General features: G+C 37.5%; 2 protein-coding genes across 2 annotated transcripts in view; one reads left to right on the top strand and one right to left on the bottom strand.

Moving 5' to 3' along the window:
* Positions 1-13,056, top strand: part of LOC144893586 (uncharacterized) — an 896,812-nt gene that overhangs the window by 329,959 nt on the left and 553,797 nt on the right. The gene's annotated exons all lie outside the window — the stretch shown is intronic.
* LOC137416992 (ALK tyrosine kinase receptor) overlaps positions 1-13,056 on the bottom strand; it is a 114,713-nt gene that overhangs the window by 71,118 nt on the left and 30,539 nt on the right. Inside the window, exons 5-9 of the mRNA XM_078785070.1 lie at positions 9,271-9,450; positions 8,963-9,061; positions 8,183-8,329; positions 7,902-8,101; positions 7,507-7,561 (exon numbers count right to left, since the gene is read on the bottom strand). Coding sequence (XP_078641196.1) covers positions 7,507-7,561; positions 7,902-8,101; positions 8,183-8,329; positions 8,963-9,061; positions 9,271-9,450 — 681 coding nt within the window. The remainder of the gene's footprint in view (positions 1-7,506; positions 7,562-7,901; positions 8,102-8,182; positions 8,330-8,962; positions 9,062-9,270; positions 9,451-13,056) is intronic.

Genomic DNA, 13,056 nt, shown 5'->3' with positions numbered 1-13,056 from the left:
CTGAAGACTTGGACAAAATCACAGACTGGTCAAACAAGTTGAACATGTCTTTCAATCCTGACAAATCTCACACTCTTACTATGTCTCTCCGAAAAGATCGACTGGACAACCCTCCCATCTACTTTCTCAACAATCCTCTCCAAGAAGTTCTGTCGCTCAAGCTTTTGGGTCTCACTATCTGCCATGATCTTTCTTGGGAAAACCACATTTCCAAGCTGGCCTCCAAAGCCAGTCGCCGACTGGGCATCCTCCGTCGTGCGAAGTCCTTCCTCGGCACACCTGAGCTCCTCACCACATACAAGGCTTTCATCCGCAGCTCAATGGAATACTGTTCTCCCCTATGGGCCGGTGCTCCTGCCTCAAACCTAGCTCGGCTTCACGCTGTTGAAACCAAAGCTTTCAGAATTATTGGAATCTCCCGCGATGAAGCTATCTCTGAGGGCCTTTCACTCACTCACCGCAGGCAGGTAGGTGGTCTTTCTGTCTTCTACCGACTCCTCTCCGGCCTTGCACCCCCAGCTCTCTCTGTGCTCTGTCCCCCAAATATTCCTACAGGTCGCACAAGATCTACCAGCAACCCTCTGATGGTTAAACTGCCAAAATCAAGACTCTCTGCTCACCTTCACTCTTTCATTCCTCTTTTCTCCCGCCTCTGGAACAAACTCCCTCACTCCCTTCAATCCCACTCCTCCCTCCAGGTCTTTAAAACAGCTGTTCACCACCATCTCCTATCTTCCCCCATCCAAAACCTTGATCTTTTCTACCCCCGCTAATTCACCCCAGATCCACCTTGTTTGAAATTCCAACTTCTTTCCTGGAAGTCCTGGCAGTGTCCATATGTTTTATACCTCTCCCACCGCCCCCTTCCCTTGCCCCCCCCCCCCAAAGCCCTCGCCCTCTCTCAGATCTCTCGATGTCTCCATGTCTCTCGGTCCCTGCTCTCAAATGTTGTGTTTGTGTCCTTTCCCCTCTCTCCCCATCTTGTCTACCGCTCCCGATGTTATATGTTTTATGTGTCGGTTTGTCTTTCTGTGTGATTAATATTCGCTCTTTCACGAGCCTCGATCTTGTATACAAAAAAAACAAAAAACAGAGACCAATCGCCAAGCTGAACCTGTGATTGCAACCAAACCAAACAACTATGCAGAAAAATCTTTCCAACAAAAGCTTCTTACTTTGGCAGAGTTGACACCATTTTTGGGCTCCGAGTCACCATGGAAATGTTGATACATAAAGATAAATACGAGCAGCACTGGCGGCCTAGAGACGCTACGCTTACTTACACACCTGGTTTTCCAAAGGTCATGACAAGAGACTCGTTCCTCGCAATCTGGTCTCTCCTACATTGTGTAAATAAGGATGACCCCCAGCTTGATAAGACTGATAAAATATAACAAGACCCGCCCAGTGTTCAATTATTTGATTGAGAAAGTCAAGCATTACTTTGTTCCACATTGTGAACTTTCACTTGATGAGGGAATGCCCCCACAAAAAAAAAAACTGTCCTTCAAACAGGACATGGAGGACAAGCCGATCCATTGGGGAAATCAAGACTTTTCTACTATGTGATGGTGAAAATGAGTATATTTGTAATGCGGAAGTTTACACTGAGAGGTGCCGAAGCTGTCGATAACCTTGGAATTACCCGGAACTTGGTTATCCGAATGACTGATGAATTCTCAGGATATAATTATTCCCTCTACACTGACAGGTGTTGCCTGGTGTTGGCTTAGCGGTTAGGGTGCCGGCTTGGGATCCTAGGATCCTGGGTTTGAATCCCGGTCGATCGCTGAATTAACACCAGGGGGGTTGACTCAGCCTGTCATCCTTCCGAGGTCGACAAATTTGAGTACCAGCTTGCTGGGATGAATGATCCCGGTGTGTACCCCGGTTTAGAATAGGTACACCGTATCCCTGCGCATCGAAAAGGCGACCAAGGGTTGGGGTCAGGAAGGGCATCCCGCCGTAAAAACATTGCCTCAAACAGGGAACCATGACTGTCATGGGGCCCGCAAGGCTAACCCCCGCTATAGCGGGGAAAATGGCCTTAAAACTATCATTCATTCATTCATTCACTGACAGATTCTACACCACAGTTCAGCTGGTTGAGTATTTGATCCTTAAACAAGGCATAAGGATGTGTGGAACTACAATGACCAACAGAACAAGATTTCCCACAACTCTAATACAGAGAAACAATGAAATGCAAAAAGGAGAATTGGAAATTCAATTTAATGGGAATGTTGCTGTTAAAGTTTGGTGGGACAAGCAGCCCATATATTTTGTCACGTGTTGGAGGTGATATGAAGGAATATATTCCTTGGTCCACTCACTCTGCTTACAGTTCATTTATTATCTCACATTTTATCCTTGAAAACACATTTTCTTAGAAGTGGGAAACTTAATCTGTGTTTTTCACATGGAACATTTTTTCTTTGTATCTGTTTACAAGGGCTCTCTTGCTGTCTGAAAACCACCGCTGGTTCATGTTATTTTCTCTGCTTATCTAAAAATTGACATTAAATATGTGCTGTCCTCCCTTTGAACCAAGACCCCTGCATTCCAATGAAGTCACTCTCGAGTAACGAGTGAGGTGCATTGCGCATGTGACTCGGCCTTGTGGAGAACTCTCTGCGGAGATTGTTATCTGTGCTGTGCTGGACCTTGCCTGCTTGTATATAAATTAAGCTCTGATTTATTGAAGCTGAGAAGGGATCGAGCCAGATTTGGGCTGATGTCCTTCTCCCACATGTGTATTTTTCTCCATTAAACGGCTTGTATTCTTGGTGCGGTGTCTTTCGTGTCTGCGGACCTCGGACATCTCGCTTCGTCACACATCAACCTATCTCTTCCACTCCTGAATATGTTCAGCGATATGATGACATGGAAAGAAGAAAGATTCCTGATGCTTGTCCAAAAACGGCTCCGCATGTGACTTCCAATAAATCAGTGTTGTGTGCAGAGATTAGTACCTTAGACCTAGGCAAAGGAATCGCAGGGCAAAGGACAAGGAATTTCCAAAACGTTGCAAGACAATACACTGGTGCACGTAATGTGGAGAACTCGTGTGTATCTGAAGGCCGGGGAATAACTGCTGGTTTTATTGGCACAACAAAGTCGAGTATTGGCGACAGACTCAAAAAAGAAGAAAGTAAAACAGTCTGTGATTGAAAATATAATGTATTTGTGATTAGCAGTTACCCGGCGTTGCCTGGAAAATAAGTAGTCAGTCACGTGTGTGTAGTGGGATTTTTATAGTCAGAGGAAGCCACGTCCCTTGGGCACGCCCCGCAGCCACGCCCCTAGTCGAAATCTGATGCGCCCATGATTTTTGTCGTGAAAAGTTACTCCCCTTGGACCCCTTCTTCCCTCTCTAAGTCACTTCCTCAGGCACAACCGAACAAACAGACATTCACAAATAGGGTTATAAAGATAGATTACTGGGCTATAAAAACATTTTTCAAGGCAGAAAACCGAAAATAAAACAAATTTAAACTTTTCAGTGATTTTTCTCCAGGGAGTCCACGGTGGAGGAGCCGAAAGTCCAAGAAGCTCAGGGTTCAAAAAGGTTAAATTCTGCAAAAATAAAAGAATGCAAACCCCAGGTTCAATGTTTATGAGTGACGCAGATCTGCTCTCTGGGTTGAGAATCAAGTACCAAGAACCAAAATGATCATGTTCAGATGGATACTTTATTCAAGGACCATCCTTGCACTTTGTGAATCGTGCACTTTGTGACACCTTTTTGAAATTTGGCACGATGTTTGGGCCGGGCACGGGATTTTCAAAAACCACTGGCTACAAGTTGGCGCACCCCCCTGGTGGCCGGTAAATGCAAACTTCAAAATGACCACCAATAGGTATGAAACGGACAATATATCAGCTTCTACTGATCGTATGTCTAAGTGTAATACCACTTTTTCCATGTTTTCGAGTACAGATAATCCATTTTTAAAGAGTATTTTAGGATTTGAGGTCAATGGACAGCTGGATGGCGATGAGGAAGTTGAGCCATATCCCTCAGAAATACGGGGACCCAACGAGAATAATTTGTGTGACCTAAAGCGAAGAAGTATGGACACAGATCATCAATAGCATCCTGTGTACCAGGCCAGTTTCCAAGACGCTGGTTGTGAACAAATCGGCACATTGTCAAGAGAAAATCCCGGACAATTTTACCCCAATAACATGCTGTTGGAGAGATCGAAAGAAGCCTTTGCTCCCACATTTAAAATGACTCATGGGGTCCAGGGTGTTGACATCACTTGTCATAGGCATGTCTTCTCAGTATTTCAAGCCAAGCCAATGTAAGAAGGTATGCCTGACGTGTCCTTTCCACGTGTTTTCCACCAAGCAGAGACGCTGCCACTCCAGGAGTAAAAATTTGTAACCTTTAAATTGATCTCAAATCCTAAAATACTCTTTAAAAATGGATTATCTGTACTCGAAAACATGGAAAAAGTGGTATTACACTTAGATATATGATCAGTAGAAGCTGAGATATTGTCCATTTCGTACCTATTGGCGGCCATTTTGAATTTTGCAGCTACCGACCATCAGAGGGGTGTGCCAACTTGTAGGCAGTGGTTTTTGAAAATTTCATGACCTGCCCTATCATCATGCCAAATTTCAAAAAGGTGTCACAAAGTGCACGATTCTTGTGTTTTATGACATGTTCCTCCCCCGCTATCCTTGGACATGTCCAAACACATACTATTTGTAAAATGCAGACTGTTTATGATCATCGGTAATACATATTAAGACACAAACGTTGGCCCAGTTTTACTGCTTGTAAAATAGATGACTTCTTCATCTTGCCATCCCTATTACATCACATTCATTCACTTCGGCCGAGCCTTTCCCTTGCACCAAGATGTGCTGGTACGTAAGTAACCCTTGGGGGATGTGAACTGGTGAGTTTTGGACTTTAAGCACCACAACGTGTCGAGTCATCAGGTCCACTCTGTTCTGACCATCAGGGCTGCACTAATGGGTACATTCAGGCCTTGTCCTCACACACAGGTTTCCCCTCGTGCCCACTTAGCACCGACGACGGTTCCATTTACTTGGGTTGTGTGGCAAATGAGCCGGGGCGGAGAAAATTGTCTCAAAAGAGCTTCTGGTGAAATGCAGTAAAGTTTGTGTTCCTTCATTGGTGTCTTTACACAAGTCCGGAATTTTCATTGCAGTTTCATTTGGAGCAACGTCATTCTGATACCTTATATGTCTATCTTGTCTGTCATGCAATTTGGTCGATGCTGAATGATATCTCAACTTCATACGTTGTTATAAGAATGTTCTCTCTTACTTTTTAACCAAGAATACTGTGAATATACACTTTGTGTGACATCTGCAGCAGAAACAAGAATGGCACTTGGCGTGTCTCCTCCAGGCTGAACAGTCAAAGATATGCCGGATATGGATCCGGACCTGAACCAAATCGAATTGGCTTGCTCTTGTCACTTTACCAACTCATCCACCATATTTTGTCACAATCTATCTACAAATTTTTGAGATATACTGTGTTGGTACATATCGTTTTTAGCCCTATCTCTAAATGGGGAAGAATCGCTCAAAAAAAATTATCGGGTCTTCACCAAATCGAATCGTTTCGTCCTTGTGACACATCCAAACTGTCTACCGAATTTCGGCCGAATCCGTCCATAAGTTTTTGAGGTTTTCCTGCTCACCAACAAACAGATGGACCGACATACAGCGGGAAACATAACAAACCTGCATAACCTTTGGTGGCGGAGGTAATAAGCAATCCTACTAATAATGTTGAGTTCACTCCTTTAGTTTTATGTTAGTGGCATTATTGTAGTAATTTCCAGTAGTCCTGGACTGTTTAGTGGAGACAAAGCTCCAGATACATGTCCCAAGTTGGCTTTCAGAATCTATCTAACTATAAAAGGAACCATGCGTGAGTCCCACCCATTGGCTGGGATGTTCGCCTGACTCCGCCCACTTTTTCTAAACTACGCCCGCCAATTTAGGAATTTTTATGCCCGCTAATATAGGAATTTTTACGGCCACCAATTTAGGAATTTTTACAGCTGCCAATTTAGGAATTTTTACAGCCACCAATTTAGGATTTTTTATGGTCACTAATTTAGGAAATTTTTACCGCTGCCAATTTAGAAACTTCTATGGCCGCCAATTTAGGAATTTTTATGGCCACCAATTTAGGAATTTTTATGCCCGCTAATTTAGGAATTTTTACGGCCACCAATTTAGGAATTTTTACAGCTGCCAATTTAGGAATTTTAACAGCCGCCAATTTAGGATTTTTTACGGCCACTAATTTAGGAAATTTTTACCGCTGCCAATTTAGAAACTTCTATGGCCGCCAATTTAGGAATGTTTATGGCTGCCAATTAAGGATTTTTTTATGGCTGCCAATTTAGGAATTTTTATGGCCGCCAATTTAGGAATTTTTATGGCTGCAAATTGAGGAATTTTACGCTCATCAATTTAGGAATTTTAACGGCCGCCAATTTAGGATTTTTTATGGCAGCCAATTAAGGAATTTTTACGCCCGCCAATTTAGGAATTTTTACGCCTGTCAATTTAGGAATTTTTACGGTCACCAATTTAGAATCTTTTACGGCCGCCAATTTGGGAATTTTTATGGTCACCCATTTAGAAACTTTTACGGCCGCCAATTTCGAAACTTTTACGCCAGTCAATTTAGGATTTTTTACGCCCGCCAACTTAGGAATTCTTACGGCCGCCAATTTAGGAATTTGTGCGGCCGCCAATTTAGAAACTTTTACGGCCGCCAATTTAGGAACCTTTTAGAATTACCCGATGGAATTTACCCTTTAGAACCATTTAGCATTCCCCTTTCTCTCAAGTAGAACTTTTACTGCAGAGGTTACACAGGTTTGCTATTATTTCCGACTATTTTCTCTTAAAGTTGTGATGCGTTTCAATGTAGTCGATGATAGCATTATATGGGAGTGGAAACTGTTAACTATTCTGGCTGTTTCGACGTGGGAATGTCCATTTGTTTTATGAGCAGGAGGAGGGTGGGAATAAATATGGGACACAATTAGAAATGGGGATAAACATACTGCATTCTATACATTTGCACGATTATAATAGCTTATGGAGAAGCCAAATTAATAATTTGGTTAAAAGGTAGAAGGACAGCATCACATAAAATCGTTAATTTTCATCCAATTGACCTGAAATTTTAAGAATCGGTAAATTCGGTCACTGAATTGGTTCACCAATCAAAAGTTAGAGATCACCAATTTTGAGATATCCAAAGCAACGAATTGGGTTCACCCTTGAGCTCCAATGCCCTGTTGAAATGATCCCTAATTAGGGATAGCAGATCCCCAGTAGAGCGAGAATAGCGAAAGCCATACTGGCAGCCAGTCGGAAGTTCATTGTCCTCCAGATGGCTGAGAAGTTGTTAATTGATGAAGCATTCAAATACCTTACTTATTACAGGAAGCAGGCTGATGGGGCGATAGTTACTTGGTTCAGAATGCTCACCGGCACCCTTGAAAACAGGGACAAACAGAAGCCACTCTCCATGATGAAGGAAACACTGAAGCAGACAAGCACGTGTTGAATAGCTTGGCAAGAATCGGTGACAGTTCAGGACAATACGTCTTCAATACAATGACATGGATTCCATCAGGACCAGTCGCTTTTGAGACATCTAGGGTACGAATAATTCTGGCAACCTTCTTAGGAGTGATAAATGGAACAGAAATATCAGAGGCTGTATGAGATGGAAAATTAGGAAGAGGGTATCCCTGATCATTGAGTGTTTAATTAGAGAAAAAAAAGTGGTTTGCAAAGAGGTTAGTCTTATCCAGAGGTGAAGTAACAACCTCTGGTCCATGAAAGAGAGGAGGTATAGAAGATTTATTGCGGGTGAGTACACTGTTGGCAATCCACCAAAAGTCCCGAGAGCCAATCCGCTGGGTCACAATGTTATCGGCTACAGAAGCAGCATATTCCTGCTTGGCATTCTCAAGAACTCTTTTACAGTGGTTACTTGCTTTGTGAAACAGACATTTGGACTCAAGAAGAGACCCTTGCACATAGTACAGCTTGAAATAGTGGTTGCGATGAGCAATTGCTGATGCACAAGCCACAGTAAACCATGGATGGGAATGGACCTTCACTTGATAGATACATGAGGGAATATCAATGCCCATACTAGTGCAAATCCATTGGGATATTTCCTCGGCAGCCATATCAGAACCAAGACTGAAAGCTGAGGTCCATGGCACATGAGCAAGAAATAAACGGAATCCATCCCAATCAGCTTTCGCAAACTGAGACACAGTGCAGTGAAAAGGATGCACTGGAGTTGGGAATGAGGAGTAAGAGACACAAACAGAAACAGTGGAATGATCCGAGTCACTGATTGGAGGCAGAACATCGGCAACACAATCACCTGGGTTAGAACTCAGAAAGAGATCAAGCATACAGACAAGAGAGACCTCCTCCATCTTCTGTCAGAAGTACGGTCAGGAATACAAGTGGGAGAGGAAACAATTTGGGTGAGATTTTGAGAGATTGAGAAATTGAGAAATTATAGGTATCGATACCAGGAGAATCAGTATTGTGAGAGTGCACCAACCACTCCATGTGGTGAATGTTGAAGTCATCAAATACCATGATGTGTGCAGAAGGGTGGAGTAAAATATACCTGTCAATGCTGTCTGAGATCGCAGGCTGGTTGGTCACTGGACCAAACGAATTGAAGAGGATGGAGGTAATATGAAACAATGTGTTATATCAACAACGTATTACAATACAATACAATACCGTGACATATAACGAAAGTGAGGTGACACAATCTTTGTGACGTGGTGGTGTGACTGTGTGTGTATGTGTGTTTGTGTGTACGTACACACATTTAATGTTGTGGGTTCATGTTTGCACATAAAGACATGTTTTTGTGTGTTCATGGTGTATGCCTCGATGGTCCCACCTGCAAGCGGATTGATGGTTAGTTGGCCCATCGGATGCATAAACGACACTCCGTCTTGCCCATCTTCTGAGATGGTGTTTTTTTCTGAAGCGTCACCTCCTAGTGAGAGAAGCATGATGCCATTCGATCTAGTGTAAGTAATCTAGTGCCTCATGGCAGGTGAAATTATTGCAGATCTTGCACATCAAGATGAAAGAGTGAAGTTTTCGTGTTTACATGCAATCAGAACCTCAAATAACCAGCTGTTTAACACGGTTTAACACCATATAGGTTACTGTACTGGTCAAAATGAGACAAATGCATTTTACCAATGTATCCTCCACCGCCACCTCCTGTACAGCACCCGCCTCCACCACCTCCAAAGCCTCCTGCATGTGCCCACCCCCATTGGAGGGCTTGACTGCAGGCTGATCCTCCCTCAGCTCCCTCCAAAAGAGATCTTCCAGCCTGTGGTGTAGAGGTCTTGTCTGCCCAGCCTCCACCACCTCCTGGTTTGAGATAATAATAAAAAACTTTCATCACTTCCTTGCAGGAAGTGGTGGCTGTGGCTATTTATGCTATTTATTATGCTATTTATGCTATTTATTATGTGCTATTTATTATGTGTTATTTATGCTATTTATTATGTGCTATTTATACTATTTATTATGTGCTATTTATGCTATTTATTATGCTATTTATGCTGTTTATTATGCTATTTATGTTATTTATAATGCCATTTATGCTATTTATTATGCTATTTATGCTATTTATTATGCTATTTATGCTATTTATTATGTGCTATTTATGCTATTTATTATGCTATTTATTATGTGCTATTTATGCTATTTATTATGTGCTGTTTATGCTATTTATTAAGCTATTTATGCTATTCATTATGCTATTTATGCTATTTATTATGTGCTATTTATGCTCTTTATTATATGCTATTTATGCTCTTTATAATGTGCTATTTATGCTCTTTATTATGTGCTATTTATGCTCTTTATTATGTGCTATTTATGCTCTTTATTATGTGCTATTTATGCTCTTTATTACGTGCTATTTATGCTCTTTATTATGTGCTATTTATGTTCTTTATTATTTGCTATTTATGCTATTTATTATGTGCTATTTATGCAATTTATTATGTGCTATTTCTGCTATTATTTCTGCTCTTTATTATGTGCTATTTATGCTATTTATTATGCTATTTATGCTATTTATTATGCTATTTATTATGCTATTTATTCGGTGATATTTATGCTATTTATTATGTGCTATTTATGCTATTTATTATGTGCTATTTATGCTCTTTATTATGTGCTATTTATGCTCTTTATTATGTGCTATTTATGCTCTTTATTACGTGCTATTTATGCTCTTTATTATGTGCTATTTATGTTCTTTATTATTTGCTATTTATGCTATTTATTATGTGCTATTTATGCAATTTATTATGTGCTATTGATGCAATTTATTATGTGCTATGTATGCTCTTTATTATGTGCTATTTATGCAATTTATTATGTGCTATTTCTGCTATTATTTATGCTCTTTATTATGTGCTATTTATGCTATTTATTATGCTATTTATGCTATTTATTATGCTATTTATTATGCTATTTATTCGGTGATATTTATGCTATTTATTATGTGCTATTTATGCTATTTATTATGTGCTATTTATGCTATTTATTATGTTCTATTTATGCTATTTATTACATGCTATTTATGCTATTTATTATGCTATTTATGCTATTTATTATGCTATTTATTATGCTATTTATTCGGTGATATTTATGCTATTTATTATGTGCTATTTATGCTATTTATTATGTGCTATTTATGCTATTTATTATGTGTTATTTATGCTATTTATTATGTGCTATTTATGCTATTTATTATGCTATTTATTATGTGCTATTTATTATGTGCTATTTATGCTATTTATTATGTTCTATTTATGCTATTTATTACATGCTATTTATGCTATTTATTATGCTATTTATGCTCTTTATTATGTGCTATTGATGCTATTATTTATGCTCTTCATTATATGCTATTTATTATGCTATTTATGCTCTTTATTATGCTATTTATGCTCTTTATTATGTGCTATTGATGCTATTATTTATGCTCTTCATTATATGCTATTTATGCTATTTATTATGCTAGTTATGCTATTTATTAAGCTATTCATGCTATTTATTAAGCTATTTATGCTATTTATTGTGTGCTATTTATGCTATTATTTATGCTCTTCATTATATGCTATTTATGCTATTTATTATGCTAGTTATGCTATTTATTATGCTATTTATGCTATTTATAATGCTATTTATGCGATTTATTATGTGCTATTTATGCAATTTATTATGTGCTGTTTCTGCTATTATTTATGCTCTTTATTATGTGCTACTTATGCTATTTATTATGCTATTTATTATGCTATTAATGCTATTTATTATTTGCTATTTATGCTATTTATTATGTGCTATTTATGCTATTTATTATGTGTTATATATGCTATTTTAATGTGCTATTTATGCTATTTACTATGTGCTATTTATGCTATTTATTATGTGCTATTTATGCTATTTATTATGCTATTTATGCTATATTTATGCTATTTATTATGCTATTTATGATATTTAGTATGCTATTTATGCTATTTATTATGCTATTTATTATGTGCTATTTATGCTATTTATTATGCTATTTATGCTATATTTATGCTATTTATTATGTGCTATTTATGCTATTTATTATGTGCTATTTATGCTATTTATTATGTGCTATTTATGCTATTTATTATGCTATTTATGCTATATTTATGCTATTTATTATGCTATTTATGATATTTAGTATGCTATTTATGCTATTTATTATGCTATTTATTATGTGCTATTTATGCTATTTATTATGCTATTTATGCTATATTTATGCTATTTATTACGCTATTTATGATATTTAGTATGCTATTTATGCTATTTATTACGTGCTATTTATGCTATTATTTATGCTCTTCATTATATGCTATTTATTATGCTATTTATGCTCTTTATTATGCTATTTATGCTCTTTATTATGTGCTATTGATGCTATTATTTATGCTCTTCATTATATGCTATTTATGCTATTTATTATGCTAGTTATGCTATTTATTAAGCTATTTATGCTATTTATTAAGCTATTTATGCTATTTATTATGCTATTTATGCTCTTTATTGTGTGCTATTTATGCTATTATTTATGCTCTTCATTATATGCTATTTATGCTATTTATTATGCTAGTTATGCTATTTATTATGCTATTTATGCTATTTATAATGCTATTTATGCGATTTATTATGTGCTATTTATGCAATTTATTATGTGCTGTTTCTGCTATTATTTATGCTCTTTATTATGTGCTACTTATGCTATTTATTATGCTATTTATTATGCTATTAATGCTATTTATTATTTGCTATTTATGCTATTTATTATGTGCTATTTATGCTATTTATTATGTGTTATATATGCTATTTTAATGTGCTATTTATGCTATTTACTATGTGCTATTTATGCTATTTATTATGTGCTATTTATGCTATTTATTATGCTATTTATGCTATATTTATGCTATTTATTATGCTATTTATGATATTTAGTATGCTATTTATGCTATTTATTATGCTATTTATTAAGTGCTATTTATGCTATTTATTATGCTATTTATGCTATATTTATGCTATTTATTATGCTATTTATTATGTGCTATTTATGCTATTTATTATGTGCTATTTATGCTATTTATTATGTGCTATTTATGCTATTTATTATGCTATTTATGCTATATTTATGCTATTTATTATGCTATTTATGATATTTAGTATGCTATTTATGCTATTTATTATGCTATTTATTATGTGCTATTTATGCTATTTATTATGCTATTTATGCTATATTTATGCTATTTATTACGCTATTTATGATATTTAGTATGCTATTTATGCTATTTATTACGTGCTATTTATGCTATTTATTATGCTATTTATGCTTCCTTGCAGTAACAAAAAGCTGTGGCTATTTATTAATTAATTAATTTGTTTAATAAGAAGATATTATGG

The sequence above is a fragment of the Myxine glutinosa genome, chromosome 9 (assembly GCF_964187855.1).
Source record: "Myxine glutinosa chromosome 9, kmMyxGlut1.1, whole genome shotgun sequence".
NCBI lineage: Eukaryota > Metazoa > Chordata > Myxini > Myxiniformes > Myxinidae > Myxine > Myxine glutinosa.
This window is presented reverse-complemented; position numbering and strand designations above follow the sequence as displayed.